Source organism: Microchirus variegatus (genome assembly GCF_963457635.1).
Source record: "Microchirus variegatus genome assembly, chromosome: 4".
In the NCBI taxonomy this organism is placed as follows: Eukaryota; Metazoa; Chordata; class Actinopteri; order Pleuronectiformes; family Soleidae; genus Microchirus; species Microchirus variegatus.
This window is the reverse complement of record NC_139805.1, coordinates 26,523,029-26,537,219: the sequence shown is the minus strand read 5'-3', so window position 1 is coordinate 26,537,219 and position 14,191 is coordinate 26,523,029. Positions and strand designations below refer to the sequence as shown.

Sequence of the window (14,191 nt, the reverse complement as noted above, 5' to 3'; positions counted from 1 at the left end):
CCAGCAGATTACAAAGACATTTCTTGTGTGAGCAGCTCTGGCGTGAGCCTCCCTCACACCAGAACTCACACTGTGCTGAGACCTGACCTGAGGCCGTGGCCAAAAGAGGCACAAGTGCACTTTGATGCTCATTGAGTCAGCTTTTTGTTCCCCTTCACCACTTGTGCACACATGTTGTCATCAACAATCAAACCTAAATCTTATTGTACATAATAAGCCTTAATCTGCTTTAATGAAACATTATTCTAATGTGTGTGTTTTTCCACTCTGGCTAAAAACTTTAATGAGGATTCCATCACTGACGACCCAAAAGCTGGAAAGAGGAGGAATAATAAGTCGAGGGCTCGTCTTGTGGTTATGCATGGAAAAATAATACTACCAGCCTAACTGGAACTTAAATACTACTAAGAAATGTGTTGTGTCAGTGTGAGAGCGGTGCTCACTGATGTGGTTTGCAGACACACTAGATTCTAACAAATTTAGAAATTACGATTGACGTTAAACTGTTATTATCATCATTAATTTGGGTGTATTCCTGACTTTATATTTACATATAAGTGCAATTATTGCATCTTTAATTTCTACCATATGTAATCTCTAACAAATCTTAACAAATTTCACCAAAATTTTACACATTGGACATTTAATAAATGCAAAAAATGAGGTATAATTCATTCATGACACCTGTTTTTGGCTTTTCATGAGAATTATTTATTGAATAAAACATGTTTTTCTCTTTCTCTCTCCTTTTCTTCAGGTCACATCAGCCACTTCTGATCCTGATCTGGGCTTCACCATCATATCCTGCTTCATTTCTCCTAACTCCAAGCCCAGCGTACCCTCAGATTATAGTCTAATCGAGACGGTGTGCTCCACAGACGAGTCCGTCACCATCTACGATCCGATGGATTTCCCTGCTCCTCACAACACTCAGGCGGAGAAGAAAAGCTTCAGCTTCACCTTCAACTCAAAACTGAACATGTCGCTGCTTTTCCTGCACTGTGAGATGACGCTGTGCTCCAAGGGCGTCCACAGCAACCAGAGACTGCCGCCGGTAAAAAAAAAAAAAAATCACTTTTACTCTTTTGCATAGTATTATATTTATATCGTGACCTGAGACAAGATATCATTTTAGATTTTTTTGGTCGTCTGTGATGACTTTTCCTGGTTTAAAAAGCTGTTGCATTGACTATAATCACATTTATTACATTGAATAAATCATTGAAATACACTAAATATTTTACATTAAATACTATATTTCTTTTGATTAAAAAAATACATGGAATCAAAAATAATATATTTAAAAAAGCCTAATTGTTTGTGTTATAGCAGAATTTGACCATATAATAGGCGATTTCATTGTTTCTGACACACGTGAATGTCCTTCATTTAACATTAAAAAGCTAAAAAAATGAAATAGGTATTATCTGAAATGAAAGGTATGAACTGTATTTTAAGCTAAAGTAGATATTTTAGGGTGCATTTACATTGTGTTGTCATTGAGAAACAACCCGTATACAGCTTTACGAGTTATTATTATTTATAAGCCATATCACCCAGCCTTAGCTTGATATTGTGATATATATCAATATCAAATGATATAAAAAAAGTATTATAATACATGCCAATTAAAGCAGCTGCAGGATCTCCAGGGCTGTACAGTGTCAGCAGAGGTTAATGTCATAGTGCAGCACCTTTTACTCTGGACAGCACTGAGTCTGCACCCAAAGCTAACAACGAAAGATGTTATCTATTCAAAGTCTGCCAAATATCCAGCTACAGGGAAAAAAATAATAAGCTTCGCTTTTTGCCATTATATTCATTTTTCTCTTACTCTGTTATCCGTCCAACTCATACAACGTTATTTCCTCTACTTTCTTTTTTACTTGAAACAGTAGTTTTTGCAGCGTTTGCTCGAGGCTGAATTGTGATTGTGGAGCTAATTGTTGTGATATGATAAGGATCAGAGTGGAGTTTAAGCTAATAAGTGGGTAATTTATTTCATTTCCATACTTTTCGTCAGGTATGACGGAAGAGATTTACTCGAAGTTCAGAAATGTGTAGTAAATTGTAGAGGGTACATTTTTTTACTATGCAGTTTTAGAAGGGAAACCAAAGTTTGGTTGGTTGATTATGAGGTCTTCTGTGCCTGCCCTCCACCACGAGAACAATTCTGAGACACTGAGGCAACAGAATCGCGCCTGCCTCAGTCTACGATATCTTATTATGTTCATTGCGAGATCGTGTGGTTAAACAGTAATCTGCTCACTTCCTGTATCAAACTCCCTAGATATACAGTAAGTTTTCCACATCAACGCATACAGTAGTTGTTGATCTGCTTTGGCCTCCACCAGTGAATCAGTTAATTGTGTTATTCTGTGATTGTGTGCTTTTGTTTGTATTTATTTACCTAATACAAGCAGTGAGTGCGTCGAAGGATTTATGAGTTTAAACTTTGGTTAAATAGATAAAATTGCTGCTGGAAGCCATGTTTTTCAGTGAGCAGGGCAAGGGCTGTCAAACAATCAGTACACAGACAATACAGATTTGTACACTTAACATTGTAACTTGACAGGTTTAAGATCTTCATTCTCTCCTTTTGTTCACACAGTGTTTACAACCCAGAGATTCTTGCGATTCTCTCAGTGTGGAAAACATCCTCCTGATGATGATGAACAGCAAGCCATGCACCAAGCCGCTGGTCGTGGTTGACAACTCTGGTGGACCAGGCCTAACAGGTTAGTGAGAGGAAAAGAAAAATGCACATTACACCAAATTAGAGCTTATGCAATGAGCTTTGAGTAAAGAGAGTGTGACAAGGAGCCCGGAGGAAAGAGAGAAAGCGGTCTGAGGGCGAACGAGCCAGAGAAACCTCTGTCCAGCACTTGGAGATTACAACCAAACCACAAAGCATTGCACATTTACTTCCCCACATCTGGTTGTCATTAAGTATGTGTGCACATTTAGTGCGTGTGTGTTTACATTGAACATCTGTACACAAGCGTGTGCATGTTTGGGTGTATATAATGTTTGTATGTATACCGGCGTGTTGTTGACAGCAGTGAGAGGGGGGAGTGGGTGAACGCTGAGGCCCAGTTCTGCTGCTCTGGACCGGGCTGTGCCGAGGAGGTGGTGGAAAAAGAGCATCGAGCTCCAGTTGTTTTCACTTAAGACCTTCACTGTGGCCTCCACTTTCCACTAGAGCAGTGAGGAGTGTGTGCATGAGTGAGGGGTGTGGTGGCACTCTCCCATTGGCTTTGGGAGTCAAGCCAGAAACCTAAAGGCTCCATCCCTCCATCAGCACTAGTTCTCTTTCCTCATTTATTCATACTTACACTCATCGTATCTTGGGGGGGGAGTCTTAGGTCACCACCGCCACATTTTACTGATTATGATCTAAACCTAAAAGGAGGTGATATCATAAATGCCCCAACTCCAGTGGACGGCCAGAGATTTCCCAGCGAAATGTCCCCTCTGAGTAATGACACCAACAAGAGACCAACAAGTGTGGTTAGCCTGAGTCAACTTCACTGACTCATGGATGTTATACGCCTCGCGTCATTTTAGTCAGTGTGTGAGCGAGAGTCCAAACCATAAACATCAGCATGGTCAGAGGCAGATTTATCGTATCGGTGCACAAGTAAGAACATATTGAAATCCAATTTTTTCGATTGTTTGGCACATTTGAGAAGTGTTTTGCGATTAGTTCTGCAGTTAGCTGTCGGCTTAAGTATGAAGACGTTTCACCTCTCATTCAAGAGGGTTCTTCAGTTCTGACTGAAGACGACTACGACCTGGATGACTGAGAACTTTCACAGACCATTAATTCTGGCATGAAAGGATTTCATTTGTCTCTGTGTGCGTTTAGCTCGCAGTCCATTTTATTTGGTGTCCTTTTGTTATACTGTCCTCCATAGTGACATTAAGAAGTGCTGGTGCTGTGTACCGGAAAGTACTGGCCCACTTCGAGCACTGAGGCAGGGGTAATCAAACAGCGGTGAAACATTAGGACGAGGCAGTGAGGAAGCAGGAGGCAAGACGGGTTAGAAAATAAAAGGAAAAACTACAAAAATAAAACTAGAAACAAGGAACAGAAAACCCAATGTTAAAGAAAAACAGAACAAAAAGTCCAAACTGAATTTTGGCTAACGAAAAATCACCCGGAGTACCAAAGTTTTTGATATTGCCTCCCTGTGCAGGCTCTCACAGAGGCGTACAATGCTAAATCAAAGACAACACCCACATTATTTCTACCACAGACAATGACTTCCTGTGTTTTGGGGGTGGAGCTTTGATAAAAGTTACATGGCTTATTTTACTGGTACGAGCCGCAAACATCTGATATCACTTGGGCTCTGGTTTGATTTTGTCTCAACTCAACAGGAACATTTTGAACAGAAATGGGTGTATTTATGACATTTTAATGGTCTTTTGGTGTGTTTTTTTTTTACCACTGGGCAGAGCTGCTGTCTCACGTAAATGTATGCAGTCAGATTTTAGCACAGAGATGCCAGTGTTGAAGTTGGAGAAGAAGTCACTGGCGAGGATACTGGTAAAGAGAACCTAACATTTGCTGTAATGAGTGAATGAATAAGTGGGCAGCAGGATGCATTGGCACGCCGCTATGCCAGTGCCGCAGGTTTATTTTCCATGGTCGGAAAATAAGTAAACACAGATATGCAATGAGCAAAGTTTCAAAGTTCCCTGTGACACAAGGGCATTGCTTATGGTACGACTGCAAACAAAACAAGCAGCCTTTTCAGGGGCTGCAGTTTTGTCATGGACTGCATCCCAAAAAAATTAAGTCCACCTACAAATCAAAGGAGGCCACTTGTGGCCAACTTGGTGCATGGAAAAAAATAACAGACTGAAAGCCCTGCCATCAAAAGTAGAATTACTGCCTCACGTCATAAATTTTATCCCTCTTTTCCCGGGTAACATTGAGGAAAAGTTTAACGGTATCATTTATTTGAGAGTCTGGCGTGTGGATGTAGTACTTACTTTAAGTCTGCAGAGAGTTATGCAAGAAGGAGCCTTAAATATCAGATATTTCATTAAAGACACTGGACAGGCTGCAGCATATAAACTATACTGTGAAAATGAATGTGTTTGCACTTCAGATTGCTTATCTTATCTTAAGTAGCTGATTTTTCTGTCATAAATATCTCTTTGCTCCACATGTGCTGCTGTATTCTTTGGATGTGTGTCACATAGCTTTTTTTTTTTTTTCAAATAATTACATAAAACCAGTCATTTATGGCACACTGGAAAACTGCACTGGAGTAAAAGTACCTCACCAGAAAATGACTTTGGCAGACGTTACAGTCTGGAAAAGTCTGTATCTAATATTTACTGTTTTGAGTGATTTAAATGACCTTAAATTCAAAGTAAAATTATTTTCAGAATTTTGATAGAGCAACTTAAAATTTACACTAGATCTTCAAAGATTTGAGACTTTAACAAACAAAATGTGTTTTGACTGGCACTTCCAATATAAAGTATAAATAAATATATATATAATTTGTATTGGTATATTCTGTTCTATGTATGTTAAAACTGTCAAATTAGCCTGGACTTGATTGCTCCCTCCCAACAGCGGAAAGCTAATTGCGTAATTGTCTAATTGCTAATTGTGATTGCCTGCACGAGTCAACTGACTCGGAGGAGTGACCTTTATTCAAAATGAGTGCCAGTCACAGTGTTTCTGATATTGAAAAAGGCCTGAAGAGCAAAACATCATCACTTTCAGGAACAAGTGTATGCGTATGGAGCAAGAATGTGTTATTTCTTAGTCATCAGCAACTCAAAATCGTCACGAGATACCCAACAGAATCAACAGAAATGTCAAAAGAGGTTTAAGTAGCAAGACAAAGACTGATTTAAGTGTTGCATTTTTTATATTTAGACAGATTTCAGAATCTCTTTCTCCTCAATTTTATCAACAACTCCATATAAACCTTTCAAGATACAAATTAACAAGCTGATTGTACCAGTTAGCATGACACAATGTAAACTAATAGTGACTTATGTGGTTACATGGTGACAAAGGAACACTTTCTCTGGAGCATATATTAAAAATGGTGTGTGATTTGTCAAAAAATGTCACAAATGATTTTCAAAGGTGTTAAGCAATGCAAAGCAGTAGATCTGGATTAAGGCAGATGCATGCATATTGGAGTAAAAGTATGCATCGCTGTGTAAAACTCAAAACATATTTATTTAAACTTGTGCTTCGACATGTGTTTGCACTGAAGATAAGAATAACATCTGAGTTCTGTGTATTATCTGTTCCACAGTACAGTATGTGATGTTCATGGCCTCGTGGACCTGAGCCTACAGTTTTGAACTATGGCTGTGGTTTGAAATATCACTGTCCAGAGTCCTGTTGAAGTGATGTCACTGGTTTCAGAGTTTGATCCAAAACAAGTCATTAAGCAGAGGGACCGCTCTTTCACTGCGCAGCAGGCGAACTGACGTAAACAAAGTGACATTCGCACAGATATCAGTGCTCGTCCACCTTCGGCTGGCTGCAGCTTAAAGCTGCAAACACAAGGCATGAGTTAAACTTCTGGAGCCCTGCCTGGTTCTGTTAAAAGCAGGGAACATAACTCAGTACCTGACAGAGGCCCAGGAGCATATTGTTCCCCATAGACATCAAGGCATTATTTGAAAAGGTACATCATGTTTTTCAGCTTGATACTCACAGACGTTCTTAGAGCGGAGTTGTATATTTTATTTTAGTGTGCATTTCTGGTCATTCTCTTTATTCTTAGTCTAACAACTCATAGTAGATAGCAGTGGACTGGAGGAATGGAGGTGGAGGGTGGCCTTCAGAGAGTACGTCCTCTGGCTATCGTCCCCTCTGAAATTAAAGTATTCTCTGATGACCTGTCGGTGTCGTGTCCAAGAATAGCACCCATTGTGCCAGACTCTTGGACGTGTACCAGGCCTGCTTCTCGAGTTCGCCCATACACAAGCGCCATTGTGTTGTTTGTTAAGTCATCATTACGGTTAATTTCACTTTTGAAGCCATTCCAGATGGCTTGAGTGCAGAACTTAGCTAGCCAGCATCTCTAGGTTCATCCCTAAGAAGGCTGCTGGCTAAAGACGAGTTGCTTTTCCTCGTGTTCATGTTCTTGTTTCACATTCCAGAGGATTTCTTATCATCTCAATGCAATTTCTCCAAATCATTGATCCTGTGGCCTCTGGCTGACCAGCCCAGTCTGAACATGTGTTGTTAATTTTTTTTTTTTAAAGAACTGATTACTTCTCATATGTGATGTTAACATCCTTTTTTCCCATTCCATTTTACAGTTCCTCCCACAAACAAAGTTCCCCAAACACCACCGGATCCTGCAGGTTAGTGGCATTATGCATAATGTATATTAAGATGTATTTGATATACTGTACAATAGGACATGAAATAATTGAATACATTTAAATATACTGTATACTATAGTACAAACTGACAAATTAGAACTTAACCTTAAGCAGATTATTAAAAATATCAGTGCAGTGACATTGGAGTCAATCCTTAACATCTCACTTATAGCCACACATTGCGCTAATAAGCTACCAGCTAGCTGAAGACTTCCTGTGCATTTGTTATTCACAGATTTAAAAACATCACTAACTGTCACTAACATTTTTTCGAGTTAACTGTAAATGTGTCTGTTACCTGCTGTTAGCTTCGTTATTTCGAAGAAAATCCAATCTTGGTGACCAGATAAGATAGCAGCTAGTTTAGCTAGTTTAGCTAGTTAGCCAGCGATGTAGGTAGCAGCATTTTACTAGGTAGCAGAGTGGTGAGCTACTGTCTCTGTGAATTAGCGTTTTTGTTGTTTGGTAACAGGAGCTAACTAAAGTTTAAAACGTGGGTCAGGCTTGATAGCCTAACATTATCTAAAAAGCTAATAGGCTAGAGACAAGTGAAGACTCCTGTTGGGGAAAAAACATATAATTTACATGATAAACTGGATCTTGAATATTAAAACAATCTGATTTCCTGACATTACCCTGTTACTGTTTATTAAAGTCATTAAAATATATAAGCATAACAAAATTCTAGATTATACACACACTTTATTTACACGTCTATTCATGTTGTCTTCTTTATTTATTGAATTTTGAATTTTAACAACTGCTGGAATCCATATCCATTAACATGTATTTAAATGTGTGCTGTTTATTTCTTCACAGACACGATGTACGTGCTGGACACTCCAACAGTGGTGGGAATCGCTTTTGCTGCCTTCATCATCGGCGCTCTGTTGACCGGAGCCCTATGGTTTATCTACTCTCACACAGGTAGGTCTTTTACCTGCTGCTCACCTTTTCATGCATTAATGAAAAGATAAAATGAGCAGGAATGCGTCGAGCGCCTCAGTGCCAGAAATGTGCCGTTTGAGATTGCCAAACATCCTGTTGCTGACAGAGGTCAGCTCACAATAACATATTCACTCCTTTACTGTAAATATATCCTGTTGGTCAGCAGCGAAAGCTCTTCTCTTTCCTGCCTTTGAATGTTTTTGGGGGCTGCGGAGTGGTCAGCGAATATTCTCAGTACAATGGCTGGAGACGAGCTGGAAATCCCCCTTGTTGGGTGTAGCGGGCGCTGAGAGGAAAAGACACACAATCCGTCCATTAGATGCCAAGACTTTCCCCTCATCCCTAGCCTGCCGACCCCTGAGAGGAAATGCGTTCCCAGCAGTCCAATGAGTTCACTGCTACACAGAGCTGCCCTGTTCTGTTTGGCCTTAGGGTTGACTGATCATCTACTATGCCACTGACCTGTAGCCCTGGAGTTGATGTGCTCTCCCTGGACAGCTTTAATAAATGTAGTGGTGTTTAAAAGTCAAGTTTTCAGTTTAAACACAACAATGAGATTGTTTAATCTAACAGCTTGAGACAGAGTCACATTTCATTAGTGTTTGACGGTTGGTGTAGTAAATCACTCTCCCTGATATATGTGAGTTTAGATGGCATATAGGCTCTTATCATAACAGAAACAACATTATCAACAGTGAAAAACATTTCCCGTTATATTCAGTGTCAAAGTGAATATATATAGAGACCAAGTTATGATTAAAGTGCACATAACCACGATGAGTTAATTCAAGCACATGTTTCTGTTTATGCGTGTAGTGTAGGGTAACTTTGGAGGGGCTTGTTTATCCGAATTTACCCTAAATGGCAACACTGGCGGTTCTATGTAAACCCCAAGAATGTAAAAACAGCCACCCCCAAACAACTACCAAAAATATCAGTTCAAGCTGTATTTTATTTCTGTGTACAGTGATCAAAACACAAAAACAGATTTGGGTTTATTCCCTCAGGATCTCACAATGGGGTTTGGCCTCTTGAGAACAAATACACATGTAATCTGTATTACTTGTGTGTGTCCTTTACACAAAATGAATTCCATATAAGGTAATTAGAGTTATAAATGCTTAAACACCCCATAACCTACAGCATTATTTGGCATTTTGTTCGTTATCTTGACGTGTACAATAGGTCTGACATTCTGCCAGAGATGAAGTCACTTCTGCTCTGCTTAGCTGTGAAATAACATGTAAAAGAAAGAGGGAAAAAAAATCCAACCTTGTCTGTCTTCTCTGAAATCCAAACATATGTGGGATCACACATGAAACAATAGTGAGATCACATACAGCTGCCATGTCAGCAACCAGGCAGTTGGGTTAGCAGTATTGTTTAGTAAGTACTCGGATGATGACGGTGTTAACTTAAAAGAGCCAAAAAGAGGCTGATGTTTGCGGATTGAATATATTATTGTACTGGTATTATCTTGTATAGTCCCTTCATGGTAATCAGGTCAGTAGTTTATGATAAAAAACAGAAACACTGATTCTGCGGATTATGTTTTTTACCCTTAATTATCAAGAGTAGCATCGATAATAAGTATTAATAAGTATTGGTATTGGTAAGCCCCTGCACTGGTATCAGTGTCACTTTTAATCCAAAAAGAAAGCTTTAAATATCTGTTTAAGTTCAAACAAAACAGCCTAGAAGCACATCAGACTCAACGCGGGTGGGCGTGTATCAGGTTCTATACCATATAAGGCAAAGTAACAAAGAAATCCACTGACTCACCTGTTAGCTTAGCTGTTACAGTAGCTAGGTCAACCTTACCTGACTAATATTATGAGTATTAATAAATAATGTTACATCTGTGTATGTGGAAAAGCCTGTAATGTCATAGTTGTTGGAACTAGATTTCTTTTACAACCCTAATGGGCAGCGCTGGTAATGTTATTTGAAACAAATCCGTCCACACAGCATCAGCACATTTCCCTCCACATCTCTGTCTCCATGTAAGCTGAGACTGAAAACTGTCATCGGCTGTGAGTGAAAAAAACTCAAAGTGTTGACTGTGATTCTGAGAATCTGCGTTCTAAGTTTGTTTTCTCCTTCGAGAGGACCAGTCAAATTGTCTCAGAGTGAGACGTCTCTTTCTTACCATGACTGGACACAGTTTGTGTGTTTTTGAGCATGTCCCTGTGACGATGGGAGCAGCCGTTATCTCTGCTATCTAGAAAGATAATACTGGACCAGGGAATTTCTATTTCCTCAGACCAATGAGGTGAATCCAAGTCCCTTTGTTTTGAAAAAAAGATCTGGATGCTTTGAGGGGAAAGAGAGTGCTGGCAGCTCAGCTCTGGTAAACATTAGCAGAATTGTGGGGCCCCGAAGAGGGAGTGGGATCACGCAGGCTCGCCTGTGGACACATATGCTTATCATACAGTATATTCAAGCACTCATACATATTGTACACACACTCTAGTTCCTGCACGCAATAAAATATGGATCGAAAAATGGAAAACAATTCTTTATCTGACACAGTTTATTTGAAGTGTGCGAGCTCCAAAGAGGCTATGAATCAAAGAAGAAACAGGCTGCAGTAATAACTGCCAAAAACCTGAATTAATCGCAGACTGGGCCTCATTTCAATAACTGCCCATTGTTTATCAGAGAAAACAAATACAAGCACTTTTACTTCTGCAGAGCAAAATTACAAAATGTACTCGATGACCAATAAAGCACACAGTTGTTAGGAGCTCCATTCACAAGGTCCTTTGTTGTGTTTGTTCGACTTCAGTCAGGATAATTGATTCCAGATAATGGATAAAAATCAACTCCGTCTCGTTTTGTCTGAAATCGCATCTGTCAGGCGGATGTGACTGGTTGTTTCTGAGGTGACATCTTTAGGGTCTCGGTGGATGGAAACGCTGTGAACCTGCATCAGATTACACACAAAGATGATAAAAGTTCAGTCAGATGCAGCCCAAGAGTTATTTTGTGCACATTTGTTTTTACTCGAAGGAGAATGAATCAATCTGCACGGGTTCTGTGAGTGAAGAAGCGTTTTTTTTATGTCGACTGCATCGCTAGATTTATGGCGAGTAATGACAGTCGGAGCAAACAGAAGTATTTTTCTTTCAAAATGTAAAAGAACAGATGATCAATGGAGCATCCAGACTCATCCAGGCAATTTCCACACGACAGATTTGAATCCTGTCCACCATACGCCAGCATTATAGAGAGTTTGGAAAAGTTAGTACACTCTTAGAAATAAGGGTTCCAAAAGGGTCCTTCTACGAGGGCTGAGGTTCTACCTGGAACCATTTGCTTCTGAAAAACCCTTTCCCGAAGAAAGGGTTCTTGGTAACACTAATGGTTCCAGTAAAACCATTTTTAATCCAGAGAACCCTTTAAAACCCCTTTCCTGCATAAAGGGTTTTAAAAGGGTTCTTGGTAGAACCCTCCAAAAGGGTTCCAGGTGGAACTTTTATAAAAAGGTTCTACCTGGAGCCAAAAAGGGTTCTCCTATGAGGACAAGCCGAAGAACCTCATATGGTTCTAGTTAGCACTTTTTTTCTAAGTGTTGGAGACTGCATTTTAGTTCCTCGCCACATGGAAACAGAACGAAATGGAAATGATCTTTTTCTTTTGTCTTTTGAAAATGAAAAACATCTCCATCCACACAAACTCTGTAGTACATATGCCAGTTTATTAGATTTATTTAAACAGACGGATTGATCACCTCCATTTCCTCCCAGTAAGACAACATTTATATTCAATAAATCCATCCGTTATCAAAATAAAGAAAAATTAGCACGGAAAATGAACGTGATAATGGAATTTGCCAACGCATAAATTGCATAAATCAGAGAAGAGCAATTTGTGGCTCCAAAGTCATTTCTCATTTTCTTACTTTTCTCTCCTTCTCCTGCTCCTTGTCTAGGTGAGAAAGGCGGTAAACAGCCGGTCCAGAAGTCTCAACCCATCTCTGAGAACAGCAGCGCGGCTCACAGTATCGGCAGCACTCAAAGCACGCCGTGCTCCAGCAGCAGCACGGCGTAACCCAGGAACACGTCCGCCACACTGGAAGGGCCTGGCGGGTTCACATGGACCGGTTTGTTCTTTTTCCTTCCGTGAAAGGATTTTATTTTGGGGACATGGTCAGAAGGCGGTAAAAAAAATATACATATATATAGATAAATATATATATAATATAAAGTTATTATAAAAAGAAGAACAACTTAAAATAATAGCCAGCAGAACCAGGCATTTCATTGGCATTTCCTTCGAATCCAATGCTGTGTTTTTCTGACCACATCACAAACCGTAGCTCTGACCTCACACAGTTTTATTGAGGCTGAGCATTAGCGAGTGATGTCAGTATTAGCGAGCACATGTCGACTGCTGCACGGTAGTCCCGATTCTCGCATGACTAAAACACGCATCCTGGGGCTAATGCTAAAGCTAACTGTACTCATTGCGAAGTGAGACAGAAACAGCTTCACGTACAACGTGACGTCCACACTCGTAGAAGACACCAGGACTTGCTTTCTACGTCTTCACCTGGACTTCTGGACCGGATTTTCCCCGATGTGTGTCACTCTGTGCAACTAAAGCGAAATGTACATCCACCTTTGTCTTTACATAAACTTTGTGTATATGCATATACATATATATATGTATATATATATATATATATATGTGTGAGACAATGTATTAGGGCTGCAACTATTTTGATAGTCGATTAATCTGGTGCTTACTGTCACGGCTCTGGTTAGCTGCCCCACATTAGCGGATAGCAACTGTACGTGTAATAACATAGACCCAACTAATCGATTATTAAATGAGTTGCCAACTATTTTAATCATTGATGAGTTGTTGCAGCCCTAATACGTATATGTAATCCCTTTGTTGCACTCTAACGACACTCTTTATGACAAAATTAGCAAAGCAACCACTATTTAGCATGGGGATAAAAGTGCAGTATGAACCGAGGTTTCGTAAAAGATGCCACATTGTGTCTGTGTTTTAATGTATAGAGAAGAGTAATTGCCAAAAAATGTGAATGAAAAAAATATGTGAAAGTGATGCTGATGTGATGTCACATTTCATAGTAACTCATATACACCAGAGCTTTCTGTTTGTTTCCGTAAATGAGCAGCCGACGCTCAAGTTTATCGGTGTTACACAACTCCACAGGGGCATTGTGGGTTAACTTTTATTACATACTTTTTTATTAATAATAGAAAAGTTTGGGAAATTAGAATAGGATTTTTTTTTAATCCAAGATTTTACCTCTCTCACATCTGTGTGTTAAGTACAGCGCTCAATACAGTAGGTGATTGGTGTAGCTTAGCATTAGCATTAGCAGAACAAAACTTAGTTGTCAAATTTTCATCTTAAAATTTGAAAGTAGTTAAATGTGCATACAGCAATGGTGTCTTTGGGTCATTGTTTTTTTTTTTTTTGCTAACTTCCTGTCTATTGCTGCCTCTGGACTCCGCAAGCTAACAAGCTAGCCCATGAATAACCTGTCTTGTGAAGTTCTCTGAAAACTGGATCACACTTTACTCGAGTGCGACGACATAGAATACGCTAATATTCACATATGTCCCTGACAGCATCATTCTAAATGCATTTTACTTTCTTCAAACAGTTTTTTTTACTTTTATAATAAGCAGCACCAGTGAGGAACTATAATTTACACGTGATGTTTCCTGTGTTTAATTTCCGCGTGAGCAGAGAAGTGAAAAACATTAGTTTGGTGATGTTTCTTTTCATGTTTTAGTTTCCCCCGCAAACAACGCTAAGGCTAATCGACACCAGTCCTAGCGCTGCACTTGACACAGATGTGAGAGTGGTTTTGATCTTC

General features: G+C 39.6%; 1 protein-coding gene across 1 annotated transcript in view; it reads left to right on the top strand.

Annotated features, from left to right (window-relative positions):
- Positions 1-12,485, top strand: part of tgfbr3 (transforming growth factor, beta receptor III) — a gene marked incomplete at its 5' end in the record, with an annotated part of 71,247 nt that extends 58,762 nt beyond the window's left edge. Inside the window, 4 exons of the mRNA XM_083888261.1 lie at positions 758-1,054; positions 2,612-2,738; positions 8,200-8,307; positions 12,263-12,485. Of these exons, the coding sequence (XP_083744387.1) occupies positions 758-1,054; positions 2,612-2,738; positions 8,200-8,307; positions 12,263-12,381 (651 nt within the window). The 3' untranslated portion in view covers positions 12,382-12,485. The remainder of the gene's footprint in view (positions 1-757; positions 1,055-2,611; positions 2,739-8,199; positions 8,308-12,262) is intronic.
- Between the last annotated feature and the right edge of the window lie 1,706 nt (positions 12,486-14,191).